Source organism: Heliangelus exortis, chromosome 3, assembly GCF_036169615.1.
Source record: "Heliangelus exortis chromosome 3, bHelExo1.hap1, whole genome shotgun sequence".
Taxonomy (NCBI): domain Eukaryota; kingdom Metazoa; phylum Chordata; class Aves; order Apodiformes; family Trochilidae; genus Heliangelus; species Heliangelus exortis.
Window position 1 is genome coordinate 82,488,948 of NC_092424.1, and position 19,900 is coordinate 82,508,847.

General features: G+C 38.2%; 1 protein-coding gene across 1 annotated transcript in view; it reads left to right on the forward strand.

The window, feature by feature from the left end:
* ELOVL4 (ELOVL fatty acid elongase 4) overlaps positions 1-19,332 on the forward strand; it is a 36,220-nt gene extending 16,888 nt beyond the window's left edge. The window contains exons 2-6 of the mRNA XM_071741491.1: positions 1,062-1,249; positions 4,829-4,909; positions 11,463-11,634; positions 13,814-13,941; positions 14,410-19,332. Of these exons, the coding sequence (XP_071597592.1) occupies positions 1,062-1,249; positions 4,829-4,909; positions 11,463-11,634; positions 13,814-13,941; positions 14,410-14,685 (845 nt within the window). The 3' untranslated portion in view covers positions 14,686-19,332. The remainder of the gene's footprint in view (positions 1-1,061; positions 1,250-4,828; positions 4,910-11,462; positions 11,635-13,813; positions 13,942-14,409) is intronic.
* The last annotated feature ends 568 nt before the right edge of the window (positions 19,333-19,900 follow it).

Consider the following 19,900-nt stretch of genomic DNA (forward strand, 5'->3'; position numbering starts at 1 on the left):
TACTTGTGAAACTGGCCACAAATGACTGAAGGGAGGTTTAAATGTCTGAGGTCTCCAGGGAGCCCTGTGATGTGATTTCCACCTGAGCTCCACATGGCCTAAGCAACTGGAAAATAATCCAGTGAGTATTGTAGAGCTGTGCAGTATCTGAAGTATTGATAGTTACAGAATAGTAACCTTTTCTCTCTTGTTATAACTAAAGATCAACCTTCATATGGGGGAAGAGGCAACAGGGAGTAAGGCAGTGTCACTGCAGTCTCTGCCTTCCCTCCTCTGTAGCAAAGCCATCTTCTAATCCTAGATGTCACTGGTTCATCAGGCTAAGAGCACTTTTTTGATACAGATCCAAAACTTAATATAGTATATTCTGGTCCCTAGAGTAGCTCTGGGTCCTGTTGGTGACTGAAGGAGAGTGCAAATAAAGCCTTTGTCTCCCATGTGGTGGCACAGATTACTCTGACTAGAACCATCCCTTTTTTTTTTACACTCTTTTATTTCACTGTTTTCTAGTAATGGTGTGAGCATTCTGCCTGCAGGATGAGACTAATGTACATCAACTAGCAAAAGTACTTCATTAGCATCATGCAACCTGTATAAAATTAATTGGAGGCTTTCTAGTGCCTAATTTAAAACTAGAAAAAGCTATTAATTTTATCAGTACGTTGCTAAATATGTTTATCTTTCATTTTCAGTGTTGAATATTTTATTATGTTGCTATTGCAGTCACTGTTCATCATAAGCAAAATAGCTTTGCAAAATTGTTTAGTGGGTTGTGTTTAGCTCGGGCTCACATGATCCTGTTGCTTAATTGTTTTGAATTATAGAGCTGGACAATAGAACTTGCCTGACATAATGAATCCCTGTGTTAGGTGATAGAGTGGTGGTTTTTTTAAACTGTGTTCTTTAACCTTCCTAGAAAGAACAAGTGTATTGTGTTTCTGCTACCTGATGCAGCTATTCCAGCAGCTAATAATAATACTTAACAAATGCAATGCTTAAAATTATGAAGTATATTTTGTTCAGACCTTGTTGACCCTTTCTGTTTGCTTCACTCCCCTCAGACAAACGTGTTGATGATTGGCCCTTGATGCAGTCTCCATTTCCAACACTGACTATAAGCACTATTTATCTCCTCACTGTCTGGCTGGGCCCCAAATGGATGAAGACAAGAGAGCCCTTCCAGATACGTTTCCTGTTGGTTGTTTACAACTTTGGAATGGTTCTACTCAACTTCTTCATTTTCAAAGAGGTGTGTATGCCCTCTCACAGGAGGGAATTCCTATTTAACTCTGAGGGTGTCTGCAGGTTGCAAAATGAAAATAATCTCACATATTCACGTTGCCTGTTGAGGGCAAATGTGTTGCACACACTTTTAAAGCTGCATTTGCCTTTATTGTGGGTATTTTTGTAGCCAGGTACATTCTGTTTGAGAACAAATGCCCCAAATGAGTCTAGAGAGAGAATCTGTGTACAAGCTATTCCATATTATTCTTAGATTTATATTAGTGTGAATAGTGGACAGATTAACTAAATTGTGCAAAGATTTAACACTTGTAACTTTTTTTTTCTTCTTTTAAACAATCCTAAAGTGTGTCAGAAGGTTTCTTGTTAGAAATTTAGCTGTTCAAAATGCAGACATCTGTTGTCCACAGCGAGGAAAATTATTTTGTCTGTAAGTTGCCTTTTAGAATAAGAATAAAAATTAAGTGAACTGTATCTTTAATAACAATAAAAGGATACAGTCTTATATTATTTGGTTTGCAAAGTTCTCAGTGTATTAATTTTAATAAACTTCAGTGTTGCTGAGGTATTCCTTTGTTAGATTTTCTTTGCAGAGGAAACTACTAGTAACAATGCAGTGGATCAGCTCCTTAGCAGTAGCTAAGTGGGATTACTTAACAGTTTGGTAATCATTATTCAAGGATAGCTCTCCAGAATACATCTGATGCTAAGGAGGGGTTTCTGCTGCTGGGACTTTGCTCCTGTGGATTGAGGGTCTTCTTCCTGGAAGATCTTGAGTCACAAATTTGCAAAATCCATTTCCACAAGTAAGCAAATTAACAGAACAGCTAAAATTACAGCATTGCAGAGCTCTTTCTGGCTGGTCTGTTCTGTACTTTGGCTAGAGAAACATGGCATATCTGATGATGATTTGCATATTGACCCTTCCCCAGAGTTTCTGTGATAAAAACATTAACTGATTTCAGCCTTTTTAAAGACGTAGTTCAGTAAAATTGTAGCCATGAGACCTCAGTCATCATTTTGTGTATTTTTTCCTTGCACTTTTTAACTAAGTAATAAAATACTACAGGTAAAACACAACTTAATGCTGACATGCAAGAATAGTTGTGGGAATAGATGAAATCCAATCATCTTGGCAGTTTAAAACTGAAACTCCTCTTAAATGAGTTCTGCACTGTTTTTGTCACGTCTGTCTTTTCCACTTACTCTTTTAAATTGGTTTATTTTATCCATAAGCCACACCCATATACCAGACTTGTGGTCAATTAATTTTGAAACCAGTGGTGTTTATAGGATAACACACTTTTGACCTTTCCAAATCAGTGAATTAACATAAAAATTAACAAGACTTCAAATATGCAGGTTTTGCTGATAGGCTGAAAGCTCATTATTTTAGACACAGACAGAGGTTCAATTTTCCTGCTATTTCAAATGGTAGGTTGTTATTTAATGGATATTAAGGATACAATCTTTACAGTAACTGTCTTTGCTTGATCTTAGAACCTGTAGAAGGAAGGAATTCAAGTTACAGTTGTTCCCTTTAACTGGGCAACTTCTGCTTCAATCTGTGGGAGGTTTACAGTCACAGTGTGCCACTGTTGTAATTCACAGAAATATTGTAATTATTATGAGTAAAATGATATGCAGTTTGTGTTTTTATATAGCTGTAAAGTTTCCAGGTATTGCTGAGACCAGAATTTGACTGTGAAATGTGTTAAAATGCTTATTTAAATAATCATCCTGATGGCAAGATGCATTGTTCATCTGTGATTAAAATAGTAAGACCATTAAAGCCTGGTTAGGCTGTCTAGTCCAAGACTCCATGTAGTGGACACAAATTCAGATTCAAATCGGGAGCAAATTTTGCTTGGAACATGCAGAAGTCCTAGATGCCCCTATTTTGCCACAAAATCTTGCATTTCTTATTCTTCTTTGAGGCAGTCTGCTCTTCTCTGATATTACCAAATGTGTTTGTCTCTGTGTGGGACCACTCTAGAGACCAGTGGTGTTACAGCAGTTTGTAAATCATAGAATCATAGAATGTCAGGTTGGAAGGGACCTCAAGGATCATCTGCTCCAACCCTTCTAATATTATTTTTCATATGATATGTCCCAGCACCCCGTTGAACTCAGACTTAAAACTTTCCAAAGTGAGGGAATCCACTGCTTCCACTGGGAGACCATTCCAATATCCGACTGTCCTCACAGTGAAAAATTTTCCTCGTGTTCAATCAGAATCTCCCCAGGAGCAACTTATGCCCATTACCCCTTGTCTTATCTATGTGACTCCTTGTAAACAGGGAGTCTCCATCTGCTTTGTAGCCACACTTCAAGTGCTGGAACATCATAATTAGGCCTCCCCTAAGCCTTCTCTTCTCAAGGTTGAACAAACCAAGTCTTCTCAGCCTCGTGGCCTTGGATAATAGAATTGTTTTAGTTGGACAAGACCTTTAGATCAAAGGATGATGCAGAAGCAGTGCAATTTCTTCCTTAGGATCATTTCTGTGGACAGTTCTTTCACTTCCCTACTTTATTAGACATGTACAGCAAGCAACTAAGTGCAGGGTTTCACAAGGTTCTGTACACTGGCAGTATCTGGATGACACTTTTCTCCACATCTGACTGCATTCCTAGTGCAAGATGAGATATCAAAGTAAGCTTGAGTTCAGTCTAAGTAAGATACAAGTCAGGATAGCATTAAGAATAGTGCCTACCCATACTTTTATGGAGATCTTTTTGTATCACCCTTTACTTTTATAGCTAACAATTTACAGGTTATGTCTGCTTCAGTGCTGTCTTAGATCCTTAACAGGGTGAGATAATCTGACTTTAAACAACCTTGGATCATAACATTGAATGTCAAGATCAGAAATATTACTTGAACATTGTACATCTCTAAGCAAGTGTTCTTCATCCCAATAGGAACCTGCTGAAAATTCAAGTTTATCTTCTGTTCAGGTTATTGCTTTATTTGGAGTGGCCCTACAGGAGCACTTCATGTGCTTTATGCCATTTCCTTTGGTATGAAATAGGGAACTTTTTCTTCATCCAGTTTCTCTCATTATGTTTTATGAGTGCTCAGTATTGGCTGTTCAGGCTTTTTTTTTCTTTCCTAAATTTTGATTGATGCACCGTTTTAAGAAGAGTAGATCCAAATTATCTAATCCCTGTCTCTTGGAGAGAGTTCTCTTGAATCCATCACGAGAGTAGCATTTCTGTCATTCACAGTGAAAGCAATTCAGTATTTTCTATCTATGAATCTAGAGTCATCAGAAGGAATATTCCTGTTTGAACAGCTTGAGGTCATACTGGAATTCTTACTGATTTACACAGGGCTCTAATTATCTGGGCAGGTACAAGCAGGGAAAAACAAATACTTTCTTTTTAATTTACAAGAAAAAAACCCAAAACAACAGGTTGTTACAACTGAATATTAGCTTTCTCCAATAGTATTCTCAGGGCTGATAAGTGTGTTTTAAGTATTTATGTCCAGGTAAATCTGTTGTAGCAAGAAAGTTGCTGAGAATTGTTATGAACATGTTATCTGTAGGATCTTTTCCCTCATGTGTGACTTTGATATTTTCAGCTGTTTTTGTCATCAAGAGCTCGAGGGTACAGCTATGTCTGCCAGACTGTGGATTATTCAGATAATGTTTATGAAGTTAGGGTGAGTATTTCTTTTTTGTATTTGTATATGAATGTATGTAATATATAGCTCTGCATGATGGTTTAGGTCTTGTCTGAAAATAATGTTTGCAAAGTTCTCCTGTCAGCCATGACCATATCCTTTATTATTCTCACAGACCACTTCAGGTTGGGTGAATTAGCACATAGCAGGTTTAATCAAAGTGCATCAATGTACATGCATTAACTTTCATCTGACTGCTACAATTAGGAGTGGTCTTAAAGATACCATCCTTGGCTTTATCTGCAGTTGTACCAACCAGAATAAACTTTGTACAGATCTTTTTGTTACTTAGACCTTGCTGAAGTTTATGATAGGAGGGTAACCACAGTAAAGGCACAGTGTCACCATCAAAGCAAGTGAGATCTGCCAGCATATACTGTGGTTGCACTTCCCTCATACTGGTGAGACAGCTTTTTATCTCCTTTACCCATGTTTGACTTTATGAAGTGCTGCTGGCTTCTGGCAAGTGTATTATCAGTACATTTCATTGTAGAAACATTTCAAATGTGTAATTTTTTTGGAATGCATTCAAATGAAAATCAAAGTGCAGATGCTTGTTAGTTTCCATAATGCTGTTGGTTAGCTTATGTACTAACCCTTATCTTCCAGCAAAGAATCTCTCAACTATTCTTGCAAGTTTCACATACAGATTAGAACATGTTCCTGAAAATGTAATGAAAATTGTATTATAGTATCTGTCTGCAAGGTGGCTGCTCTACTAATGGGTAGTATTACTCAAAAGCTTGTGCTCATGGCTGGGCTGGCAGTGAGAAGGATAGGTTTGAGTCTTTCATCTTATGTCTATTGGATGATATTGCAGAACAATTCTGTGTGTAGATTTTTATTGGGCCTATGGTAGTTACCTGTCTTTTACCTTTGCCAATACTCTACACTCACTATTTTGGTCCCTAGAATACTTCTGGTAATAATTTTGTTTAAAAATGTATATATATAGCCAAATATAAAAATGCTTAAGGGGGGCTTCTTAAATTGATAAGCAAAATAATTGTCCTTCTACTCAGCTGTGTGACACTGAGAACTGTTATGGTACATACTGAAGGAATTTTTGTATTAGTCAAGTGCAAGTACTGAAATTCTCTTTTATAGACTCACTTTTAGGTCCACTTGTTTGTGGATGGCTGTGAAGGAGCCAGACCTGCTCAAAAGAATCATCTTCCATTTTGTTCATTACAACAACCAAAGCATTATTATACTATGAAATAAAGGCAGGAAGCACAATGTATTTGTTGCATATGAAATGTCCAGAACAAAGAAAAGTTCTCTAGCAATATCTACTCTGATTTTCCTGACTTCCTGAAGGTTTTTGCAAACTTGTGGATTTATATAAACTTTATAGTTTTAAGTTGTAATGTGCTCAGTTTGCAACTGAGAGAGTTGAGGAAGCAGGAAAAACTGAGTTCTCTCAAGTTGTTGCAGCAACTGTATACTATGTTATCAGTCAAAACCCTGGTCTTGATCCTTATCTGGTCATCCTTTTGAATGAATTTGCAGTTTAGGTAAGTAAGTCACAATGACTGAGGCAGGAGTAGAAAACCACACTTTCCACAATTGTACTTTGTCTCACTCAAGAGTCTGGGATACATTTTTGGACTGCTTTACATCATGCTCTGCATTTGGAAGGTATGTTGTTGGGTTTTAACTCTACAGGACAAAAAATACCCCAAAACCTCATCAGGATGCCTTGTACCCCCATTTTTCATAATACAGACCTGAAAAAAGCAATTTTTATCTGTAGATTAGTGTGGGCTTCTTTTTGCAGCTTTGCGTTTAGAATTGATAAACTTTGTAGCAGATCTCTCACACCCTTTTAATAGCTCTAGATACTTAGTGTCTTGGCTCTGTGGTCACTGGCTTTTCTTTGAAGAATCATTCTGCACTGCAAGAGTAGACTTAATTCCTAGTACAGTAACTTTATTTGTAAAACAAAGAGTAAATAAGTCAGATAAAGGAGACTCTGGGACTAACTTGCATGGAAACAGCACTGGGCCCAGAAAGCATTATGGAACATGTTCAAGAAAGCAACACCTTCATATATTACATTACTGTGGGGCTTAGAAAGCTGGAACAAATATTGAAAAATGTGAAACTAATTGCATATGGTGGTCTAAACGGAAACTTAGAAGCTCTCTTAGGGGCTTTTCTGTCTTTCCTGGAATGGGCCACTATTTTGTCACATAGTTGCCCTTTGGACCAAAGCTCTCACTCAAGATGAGGGGTTGAGAAACCATCCTTAGTTCCTCAGAGGAGTAAAGTGAGCTGGTGTCTGGTGAGACAGTGTCTCCCCTCTCCTCCCAACCCACATCGTGTGTCAAGGCAGAAAGCCAGTGGGCATTGCAGGGGAACAGTTAAGGGCATGTGGTGTCTCCTCCCCTGCACAGTTTAGCACAGGGATCTGGAGCTCACAGACCTCTTCAGTCAGACATAGCCTCTTTGTTTTGCCAGCTTTTAAGGGGAGATTCTTCCATGAATTTGTCTGTATGTTTTCTTCACCTTTATTGAGCTTCTAGGTTTCACTGACAATTCTGCCAGTAACTTACACATAGTATGAAGAAGTTGGTCCTCCTGCTCACTGTTTCAAACCTCCCTCTGCCTGTTAATCTCATCCAGACTCTTCTGGCTTTTGTTCTACAAGAGGCAATGGATAACTGGAGAAAGCAGGGATGGAAATCAGATTCCACAGTTGTAGACACATTGTAGAAATTAATGCATGTTTAAGTACTTATCTTCTGGGTGCAGTAGGTAGCTGCCTTACTGACTGCTGGAAGGAAGTTGAGGATTTGTGTTCTGTAATTGGCTATACACAAAAATTAAATGTTCATAATAGACAAGAAAGGAAAAAGGGAAGAAATCCCCAAGAAGAGATTTTAAAGGAGCTGCAAAAATTTTTTTTGTTTGTTTTAGTTTAGGAGTGGAACAGCTGAGGTGTTAAATTCATGCTTTATAGTACTCCTTTGGAAGCTTCAGTATCTGCAAAGAACAATTTCCTAAGACTTTCTAGCTTGTGGCATGTTAGCATCTGTGAGTAGTCACTTTCCCTCCTCTGCTAAAATTTCTGTGTCCAAGCTCAAGGTTCATCTATTTTATTAGCATTTCTGAAGAGCTGAGAATGAGGAATCTGGGGCTGTGTGAGTTAGTTCCTAGCTTGAAGTGTCCTGATTGTAATGGTAAAGCTGAGCTATGTTTGTCTTCTCTATTGTGATTGTAATTTATGTGGGTTTTATTTATGTCTAGAGCTTGAGTAGTTTCCTTTTATGAAACAAAGTAATTATTTACTTTAAATTTCTGGGAAAAGAAAACATGACTTAACAAAATAGACTTCATGGTCCTGTAAACAAAACTTCTATAACTGAAGCAGGGAAAAGAGTTCTCTTTAAAAGCCCCTTTAATTTTTCATGTTACTTTTACCTTCTAAGAACTAGTTGTCCTTTCAAACCCCTTAATGGGTAACTGTCTCCAACCTGAAAAGAAAGAAGTAGGGTGTGGGAGCAGAGTCCCATGTTAAAACAGCCCTCTCATCAAAAACTCTGCAGCAGGCAGAGGTCATGAGTTTGAACCTCTTGTTGACCCCCTTAATCCTAGGCTGTAATGTAATCTTTCTGTGCCATCTGGTGTTTTAACAGACCTGGATTGGCACATAACAAAAAATTGAAGAGACAGAAAAGGTATGGTTGTGACTAGTATTGTTAATTTCAGGAATAAATGTCTTTTTAAAGCATATTTTCTTTTGAGATAAATCTTTCTTGCAGTGTGTGATGAAAGGCTACAGGTTAGGTGCTAACTTCTGATGCTTTACAGTTTAATAGTATCCATCTAGTCCTGACACATCTTAGTGTTTTCTTCTGCTTTATTTCTGCCCTCTCTCACTGGTTGCATGCATGACCTCAGGCAAATCACATCTGTTTCATTTTTTTCTCCATCTGTAAGCTAATGATCAAAACATCTGCATGAGCTATTAGGAACACTGAAGTAGATCATAATGCACAAAACCTGTCAGGCTAGAGAGTATCAGTGGTAGTAAAATTTGATGGTAGGAAGAGAACAAAAGAGCTGTCTGGCAAAAAAAATCTACAGGAACAAAAAAAATTAGCAGGCATAATCCTGCAAATAAATGGATGCTATTTTTGTTCTTAAGTGATGGGAAACATTTTGGCCAAAGGTCAACTGATTTTGATCCATGGGCTGTAATTGCTTTCTGTGCAAGGCAGGGGGAATTCAAAAGAGGAGGAATGAGATGTGTTAAATGACTCTTCTAGGGGCATATATTGAAACTGTGAACTTGGGCATAAAAGTTTTTCTCCACTTCTGCTCTGTGTCATACAGTAAATTGGCTACTTGACTATTTGCTTATGGGCTATTTGGCTTATTATTCAACTGTTTCTTTGACAAAATGCACTTTGGCTTTAAAAGAAATTTTATGGGAGTTTGCTTGTAATCACCCTATTGATCCTTTAAAAGTTTCTGTGAAGGAAGGACCTCCAGAGAGCTCAAGTATTGTACTTCTGGCTTGTCATTTCATGGGTATGACCCAAAGTGTTTATTGTTAACTCAAGAGATGAAAAGATGTTTATCTTAGTTTATTTAAGAGGTGCAACTTTAGCAAAGATCTGTAACAGATCCTGGACTGTTATGCTAATTCATGGGTGTGAGACAAAGCCATGATGTGGGTGTTATTAATCACCTGCTACCTGTCACAGAAGCAGAACCATACTGAATATTTAGCAATGTGTGTGTGTGTATATATATATATATTCACATAAATATATATTCACATAAATATATATTTGTACAAATATATATGTATAATTCTTGCAGTTTGCCATGTGTCTAGGAACCCCAGGAGCTGTAGGAGTCACCTTTCCCTTACTAAGGTTCTCTCCAGCTTTGACAGATGTTAGTAACTTTTTATATAAAATTGACAAAATCTGCCTCCTCTTCCTGAAGCCTGAAATAAACTAAATCCCATCCAGAGAGTGAAAAAGGTATTTATTAATGGATGCATTGAAGTCTGCTGTTTGGCAACAGTAAGTTGTGCAGTCCCTTTGGGAAACTACAGAGCCTGCAATGCAGATCTGCAGCACTTTTCTGCTCCCGTGCTGCTTTTTTGCTTCTGCTGAAATCTCTCCTAAAATGTTCACAAGTCCAACGATGGCTGTGACAAACTTAACTCTGAGGAGAGATGTGTTCCTCTCCTGCTAGTTTGGAGAAGTGGAAGAAAATACCATGCGGGGCTGCAGCATTGCTCTGTGCAGCATTGCTTCTGACTCCCCTTTATCTCACTTGCCTAATAGTGTGTGTGTGTATTTGGGAGGGGAAGCTACTGCTGTCTTAACTTCTGTCTCCCTTGGGGACTGAGGGGGTGGTGGCATTATTTCTTACCGTGTGTTAAGGTAAGAAAGTCTGATTTCCCATCAGATGAGTCCTGAAAGACCAGGTGAACGTCTTACAAGTCAGTGTGTTGTGACATTGCCTGCTCTCCTTACTGGTGGTTCCATTTCCAAATTTTTTTTTTCCCTCTCTCTATGAGTCACCATCTGGGATATGTTTTGGTCCCACCCTTGCATAACAAGCTGGATGACTTGCCATGCCAGGAGCTGGACTTGTTACTGTGCTTTGGCATCTGGAAGGGAATTACCACCATACCTCTGTATCATCGTATTAGCAAATTGCTACATATTGCTTCTTGGCTTTACCTGGTACAACAATATCCTGCTTTCAGGAGGAAGCCATATTTATGTTGCATCTTGGGCAAGATTCACTGCAATGGGTGGATTAGAAAAAGAATTTGGGGTGTGTAGCACTTCCCCATTGGATAAATGGCTTATACCTCTGCAGCCTGTGTGGCTCCCGTGGTTTTACTTCTTCTACTGCCTGAGTGGCACAGAGTCACTGGGGAATTGCTTCTTCCCAGAGGGGTTGCTGGGCAGACCAGGAGAAGCTGAGGGGACTTTTGCTCTAAGGGCTGTGAAATCTGTACTGCACCCAGCTCGTAAGAGTGGTTTGGAATCTTCCCACCCATATTCCTGTGGTACTGAAAGAATTTTATGTAAGGTTTCAACCTTTGCAACTTCATTTTATCATCATGTTTCTGCCTTGTTTTTCTGACCACATCAAAGTGTTGTGTCATGAATACGGGAATCCCTGTGGTGTTCTTCTCCCTCAAAGCTTAGGTCAGAGAATGAGGACACAACTCCTGACGTTTAACACCTTACGTAAACTGTTCAGAGATGGCAAAGCTTTTAATTATATTGGCTCTTTTTTACTGTTGTGATCTGTGAGCAGTAAACTGAGAATAATGCTTCCATGTCCAGAATAGGTGAATGGAGTATTGGTTTGTTGTTCTCATACTGTCAGAAGTTTGACTCCATCTCAATATTTACCAGGATTTGGGGAAGGAAGAGAAAGAAAGGAAACAAAAAATCTGCTGCTTCTCTTGCAGCAGATAAGTGGGGAGAACTTTATTCCATTCAGCTTGGAATCACTAAAATTTCTGTTTTCCTTTTTTTCATTACAGATAGCTGCTGCTCTATGGTGGTATTATGTCTCTAAAGGAATTGAATATTTGGATACAGTATTCTTCATCCTGAGGAAGAAATTTAACCAAATTAGTTTCCTTCATGTCTATCACCATTTCACCATGTTCACCTTGTGGTGGATTGGTATTAAGTGGGTTGCAGGTGGACAAGGTGAGTTCCCTTCCTCCAATATGCTTTTGACTGGACACAAGGGAGAATTATGATTGTTTGGGAACAATGGAAAAATGTTTTCATAGACAACATTATAATATACATCACTGTCAAAATAACACTGAAGCAGTGTAGTACCTTTAATGCATGCAGTCTTCCTTTGTGGGAAACGTGGGGGAGGAAAAGATAACAGGGCAATAATCTAATCAATTGCAAAACATTTTTTTTCCTCATAGGTATTAATTGCAATCCCAAAGTTCTGTCTTCAAAATTATTCTTGTTCTGTATGAAACATGAGAGATGAACATGTCTTGCCTAACTTTGATTTTTGCAGAGAACTGCAAAATGTAATTACAGGCCACAGTCTGTGTGCAAATGTAATGAAGTTAATGGACAGGTTATTTTGCATTTGTCTGAGTTTGGGGTTTGCTTTCTTTTTTAAAAAAGAGACGTATAAAATTCTGAAACCTTCCCTTGACAGTGACACAGAGGATCTGTCAATCAGGTTTGAAAGCCTATTCATAATGGCACCAGACTGTAATTCATTATCAGCCTTATTTTTTTTTTTTGTTTCCTTTCTAAAGCCCCCATCAATTAATTGTATTCCATTGTACTTGAAGCTTTGCCTACCTTTTAATTGTTTCTGTTATTTTGTCTCATTTCTCTCAAAATATAAGCTCTACAGAGCTAAGGGTTCAGGGCAAGTACCCTGTCTTCTCTGTAATGTGCTTTTTAGCTTTAAGACACCAAAAATAACATACAGTAAACAAATACACCAAACTAGTGTTTTGGGGGTTTTGTGTCAAACCACACTAATACTTCATGCATGGGGGCTTATGATCTCAGTTACCATAGATATCTTGTACTGAGTGTTTACTTATATTCAAATGAAGAAATATTTAAAATCAGTTACTATGTCTGTCCTTGAACTTCTCCCAAGTCATCTGCAGGATGCAGGTACTTTGCCAGACATTTCATGATCTTTATTGGAAATTAAAAGAAAATAAATAAAATAAAAACATAAGCTTATTGGTGACTGAAAGTTTACTTGTAGTCTTACTTAGAAATTCCCTGGGTATCTCAATGATGGAGGGGGAATTTTGCCTTTCAGACTTTTCATGCTAAATATTGGAAGTTTTCAATACAACAGTTACAACTATTTCCAAATTTATTTCAAGTTTTGGTGTTCTTGAGCTGTTTTTTAGTTTCTAGCCCCTGCAAAAGTAAAAGCAATAGTTGCTCTTCTGTATTTATCTGGTACTACTGCATAAATGTGGGTAGGTCTGTGTTCCTCTGTTTCCTATTTGACAGCAGATTGCCTGCATAGACTGAGCTATTATTTAACTAACTGGTTTTGGACCACATGGACACCTGAGCTGTTTGATGTCAGCAGCTATTGTCTGTATGGCCCAAACCTTATCCATTAGAGCCTGTTTGAGACTCTCTGGCTGTGTAAGAATACCTTAACAAGATAAAATTTGTTTCTGCTAATGGTTGCTAAACTTGACAGAGCAAAGAGACCTTTCTTAATGGAAATTAAAACCGTCATCTTTGTATGCTAGGATCATACTGAGAAAAGTTATATTATACATTTCTATATTTAAGAATGCTGATTATTTTTAGTCATAAATAAGGAAGCTGAAGATGAGCATTTTAGACAAACTCACTGGGTGACCAACTCACTTAAACAACTTATAACCACAATGAAGTTTTGTTTTGTATGATTTTTGGCCTCTTTCACCAGAATTCCACATGAATTTCTTGAGTTCTCACTAAGAAGTGAACCTTTAGCATTCAAATATAATTTAATAGATTTGAAATCAGAACCTAAGAAATCATACTTTACATTGTCAGATCCTGCTTTTAATAATCCTTTAGCAAAGCAATTGCACTTAAATTACCGTAACTAACGTGGAACCCGTGTGAATTATGTTCAATGAAATCTTATGAAAAGCTTTTTCATAAGCAGTCCCATGAAAGATGTGACATTCTACTTGCATGAACAGGTATTTGTGTCAGCACATGTTGGCAGCCAGGTCTATTCTACATTTGAAAGATGGAAAGAAGCCTGGCACGTCCTGTGCTTTGTAATTTTTACTATTGCCAGCAAAAATTACTAGAAAAGTCTTCCTTCTTTTCTCAAAGTAATATGACAATCTTCCCTTCTCTTCCTGGACAGCTTTTTTTGGAGCTCAGATGAATGCATTTATTCATGTCATTATGTACATGTATTATGGATTAGCTGCCTGTGGCCCTAAATTTCAGAAATACCTGTGGTGGAAACGATACTTGACCATATTGCAATTGGTAAGTAAAATTTCTCCCTTTCTCTCAGGAAGCATTGCCCCTGAGTGGAGGCAGAGCTTTGGAACAGATGCTGCTCTTTCCTGAAGTTCTTAGCTGTCTGATACTCACAGCTTAAGTCAGAATAATTCTTGGGGATGAAAGTATTTATATCATTTCTCAAAAAATACACAGCATAGATTAGTATGAGAAAAGTCTAATTCTGCTATATGAGTTGGATCAACTGAATTACAAAAACCTGTTCAAAAGATAGAGGAAATCTAGATCTCTCAATGTCTTCTCATTTTTCAGTTTCTGAAAACTGGTGCTGGGTATTGCAATGAACTTGGTGGCCCTGGCCAAGTGTTACGTGTGCATTCGTGATGTTACAGCCCAACAGAGCTTCCCTACCACCTCCCAATAACTTTATGCATCAGTCAGACCTACAGAATACAATCAGACCTTTTTGATTCTCTGTTTTCTGTCTTTCAGGTGCAGTTCCATGTGACTATTGGCCACACAGCCTTGTCTATTTATATTGATTGTCCTTTCCCTAAATGGATGCACTGGGGTGTAATTTTCTATGCTATCACCTTCATTTTCTTGTTTGGTAACTTCTACTATCGGACATATAAGCTGCCCAAGGAACCTGTAAAGAATGGCAAAATAGCAAATGGTGCTGTTGCAAACGGAGTAAGCAAACCAGAAAATAATGCAGTGGTGGAAAATGGAAAAAAGCAGAAAAAGGGAAAAGCAAAAGGAGAGTAACTTGATCCAGGCCTTAACTATTGTTGGCAGTGAGGAACCTCCAGTTTGGTCTGTAAACGGAAGAGAAAAACACTATCTGTACCAATTAACCTTAGGTTACTGAAGAGCTAGAACACAGGTATTTTCATTATTTATGAAGATTGTTTTAAGAACAACACTAAAGTTGAATTTCTATTGTAATTATGTAATTATCATGCATTTGGTCTCTGTGTAAACTTGTAGACTGCTGGTGTTGGTGAATGTAAGGAAGAATTGCAGTTGATCCCATGTTTAGCAGTCCAGAAGTTAATACTACCCTTGATACAGGCAGTTCTGTTGGCACCCACGTTTCTTGGGGGGAGGGAGGGGAAGGAAGTAGCATTTGGATACTTGTGTTTTCTTTCCAGAAAATTATTAAATTTCAAATCATGATGTATTATCTAAACAGAATGCTCAACTTTTCTTGTCCTCCTTGGAGAGTATCTTCAGACACATTATGTTTATGTGCTGTCAGAACAGTGTTTGACTTTTCAGACATTACTTGATTTAAGTGTCTATTACAATTGTGTTTTTTTTCTTGTGTGGAAATATACCTACCTCTTCATCTGCTGAAAATAATATTGAGCATTAAATAACTGGTTTCTGATATATGGAGTCCTATAATATAAATACCCATTAACACTAACTTGAGAGGGAAAAATATTTCCTGTGGGAGTAAAAGGGATTTTTGGTGGTATTTTTTTTGGTCAAGTCAACAATAAGCTTTTCCAATGTAAACTTAAATTTTGGAGTGGTACCTTTAGTATAGCTAAGTGAAGAAAACTTTTTAAGAATTTATAAATATGAAAAAATACATTGTTTGAGGCAAGCAGTAAAAGTGGGTCTGCTGCCTGTTGTCCATGACCTGCATTAAAGCTGTGGTGCTGCTGAGTGAGACTGAAAATGGTAAGGTGATATTATGGTGGAGAGAAAACAACAACTTGTAATTCTATTTAGAAATGCTGTGGGGGGGGGGGGGGTAGTCATGCTAGCCACATGACAATCACTTTATTGGAAGAGAGAATTTGGTTAAAAACTACTAAATACAGCAAACACAAAATGTTGAAAATGCTGCTACTGCCTGATACATCAGATTTCCATTCGTTGGAATGGAAAAAAATGAAAAAAAACCACCAAACCTTGCAGACGAAGTATTGCTAGTATTCAGGCCACCATTTTAATGTGAATGCCAGCTTCTGAATTTCTTTTCCCAAAATATTCTTGGCTCAATTCGACCTAATTGACAAAGTGGTTCTGCTAATCATTTTTTATTCAAAACTGCTAGAATAAAAGTAGAAGCCTTTTAGACAGCTTTTCATCTTATGTGATACATTAATGGATTTCTTATGGCTCCTTTTGTGAAGAAAATATGGAAAGAGTTTTTCTCCTTCTAAATAATAACGATTACTAAGAGAGATGTTTGGAGCTGCTCAGCATGCAAGGAGCGTAAGACAGGGGTGGAATTAGAAACCATATCCTGTACTCCCATTTTACTTGGTCATCACTGCAAGAGCTGCATTGTTGCCATCTAATAAAAAACACAGTTCATAGTGACCTGATCAAAAACACATCCATAGTGACAAACTTGCATCTGGCAGGTGACACCCTTGTTGCGGGGAAAAAAGTACCTGGGGCTGCAGGTGCAAAGTGTGTGACACATTCAATAGTTTTTTGCATCTTGATTATCCATTTATCTGTTTGTAATATGCAAACAGATCCCATATCCTGTGTTTCAGGTTTGTCTGTCGTCTCTATACTAAAATCTGTGTAAACCCAAAAGAAAGAGGTTGTAGGGAAAAAAAAGCTTTGGATATAGTCTGTTGTATTCGGAAATAATTCCTAATGCTGGAATTGATTCAGCTGGAAGACGAAGCCACCACTGTGGATTTTAGGGCAGAACATGGGATAGTGAAAGGATGTCTCTGCTGAACTGTGATGCATATGGCCATTACGTTTCCTATCTGCTGTGTCCTGTGCTTCTTCCAGCCTTGTACTGATGCTTTTTGCATTTGCAGAACTGTGTATTCATGCAGTGTGGCCTGGGGAAGAGGGACAGAGGTCTGCCCTTCCTTTTTGGACCAATGCCACTACATTTAAGCAAGCCAGAATGCTGGCTGACTGGGTGACTTTGGGCTGGCTAAAGGAGCTGATAACTGCAAAGGAAGCTCACAGACTGACAGCACCCCTGCTACTCCCAGGGTAGTGGCTGGTGTGAGCCCACTGACCCTCCTCTACATTCAAGGCAGCTGCCCAGAGTTTGCTGGAAGGGGTAGCACCTTTATGTTTGCCATGGGATGTGGGCAGCTAACTTGTAAATCTCTGTCATTCCTCCTAGGGTGTTCGACCAGTTGGTTGTTCTGTCTTTGAGAAAGCCAGATCTGATAAATTGATACTCTTAATGTTGCCCAGCTCTGAAAGAGCATATTGAAAATTATTCCAGTACAGGTTCAGTTGTGACTTTGCTACACTTTGTAGAGTAAGAATTATGTCTTGCATGTTGGCAAATATTTAAGAAACTGAAAGTCAAATCTTCTTTCCCCTTATCATGGATGGAGGCTGCTTTAAGTTGACAGCAACTTGAACCTTATTGGTAGAATTGAGTAGAATCCTACCCTCAAATTCTAGGGCAGCCAGTAACAGGTCAGGAAAAATGAAATAACCCAAAGCACATGAGTACATGTGCATCATGTTGTCTGGAGCTGTGGGTAGACAGCATTAGTTTGAGAGATTCATGGGAAAAATCAGTTATTAAATTGCTGGAGCACTGCAGGTTTGAGTCCATCTTTTGCAGTATGGCTCTCCCAGGTCTGTGTATGATCTGTTTGATTGTTCATGTGACTCGAGTCCCATTATGATCTTGACTATAATGGCCTTACTAAATGTGCATTTTTGTAGGCATGGTCCTTAGTGCAATACTTCTGTTTCCGACTATGCAGCCAGACTCACAGAACACAGGGCTCAACATGTACAGCACTTTCTTTTTCAAAATTTGAGGCATGATGCATGTGTCTGAGATATTGCCAGAGTCAGTCAAGTCATCATTATGGTGAGTCCAAGGCACCTCAGAATTTTGCTGTGAGCAGCATAACAGAATATGTGTATAAGTGTGTGTGCTTGCTACACACAGACCTGAAATTTTAATGTCATCGTCTACTTTGTACAGGCTTTTTTTCTTTTTTATTTTTTTCTAAATACTTCCGAACTATTTAAAAGCAAAATTCAAGCCATTTGGAACTTTTCCTTTTTGCCAATGAAAGATAATTTTTTGCTAACAGTTCTGAAGCTCTCGGACCAGAGTCTCCTAATTATTTGATGCCATATCAGTGATACCATTTCATTTAGCCTCATCTCTAGCAGTGGCAGTTGTTGGATCCTTTCAGCACTTTGTCAGTGTAAAATAAATACAAATTATCTATATATATGTGTGTGTGTGTATATATATATATATGTGTACACATACATAGGTATGTGTGTGTATATACATATGGGTTCTTAGCAGGTTCTTTCAGTATGTGAAGTAAATTATATTTCTTCAATGTGAAGCTGGCAGGAGATATTAGAACAGGTACTACAGCTCGAGCAATAAAACGAAGCCATTTTTATTGATCCACAGATCCAATGTCAGTCTTGCAGACATAGATAGGATTTGTCAATCATTTTAGACATAGGATGAAAGACAAGACAGAGCCATTTCTCCCAGTGTGATAAATATTTTGAGGCATCAGTTGTCGTTTCTGAGGGGAGGAACCTCAGCTCATAGGAGCTGAGGAATTACACTGGTTTATAGGAGGGATCATTCTAGGAACCAGTATGAGTAATTTGCTCCAGGTCTTTGAATTTATTGCAATCAAATTCTCTGTTTAACAAAATACTTTTTTAAAAAAGTAGATAGATAAATAAATAACTGTTTCTGTAGGTTCAAAAGTATTCCCTGTTTGATTATATGATCGTAACTACTTCAGCTCCAGATCAGGAAAAAAAGATGAAGGCAAAGTAAAAATTCTGCACATTTTTTTTTTTTCACGTGGAAAAGCGAAACTTAGGGCGAGTTTCTTCAGAGTAATAACTTGACTTCCATGTGCTGAGGAGGCAAGGAAGAAAGGAGTAAATAGCTTTTGTGCTGAAAGGTCTCAATAATAAAACAGCTTATGACCACACTTGCTGTCTCAAAAAAAACTTAGTAAAATTGTTCATGGTGCATAAAGTTAAACCTCGCATGAAGTTAGTGTGGGATGAGAGTCCTAATGTTTAATCAGGTATTTCAAATTAGATTTGTTTCAGTTAAAATTGAAAAGAATGGGGAGCTTATTAAGTGTCTGGATAGTGTATTCATCTGGATTAGAAGCAGATTAAATCAGTTGGGCACCAGAGCACCTCACACGTGTGACATCTCCTTGTGTTGTGGTTGGGCCCTTTGCTGATGCAAGGACTCAGAGCTCCATGGAAACCCCTGAGGTGTTTCCCATTTACCTCAGCAGAGTACACTTAACCCTAAAGAACAGAGAAAACGTTTGCTTTCTATCAGTATCCCAGGAGAATGAGGGAAACATGTGGTTCAGGATGTGGCTTTTGCATAAGGTGTTCATGCTTTTGTAAACAATAAAAATAAAAATTACTTTTTTCATGCTGTTTGAGTTTGTTTTTGTGCATTCCATAGGATGTTGTTCTGTGCCCTATCTTGCTTTGAGAGCTTGCTACTTTTACCGTGTCACAGAGATTGTGTTGATGTAGTCTGTTATGTAGCCCAGAAGCTTGAGAGAAACACTTTTGTTGGCACATCCTCCCATTTTAAGATTTAGGAACCTCTCTAATTTTTTCTGTTGCCCTGAAGGTAGTATTCCACTGGCTCTGAAGTCACACTTAGGGAATCACTGAATATGGGATGTCCACTTAAACAAAAAACATGAGTCCCTGAATATATTCTGGCACGTATCAGCATCATGCTTGGTCCAAAAGTCATCCTAAGGCTGGGAGAAACTGGAAGTGTCAAATGGAGTTGTCCTTGGCTTCTCTCCCAGTATGGTTTGTACCTTGGATGTGCAGGAGAGGAGGGAGGGAAGGATCAGCAAAGTGAGAAATGGATGTAATGCCCCAATGTAGTGGTTCTAGTTAAGAAATCTGAATCTTCTTTTCTGAGAAGATGGTGATAAGTGAATCTGCACCCTGTTCTCAAGGGTTCAGATTGTTTGGTCTTGGA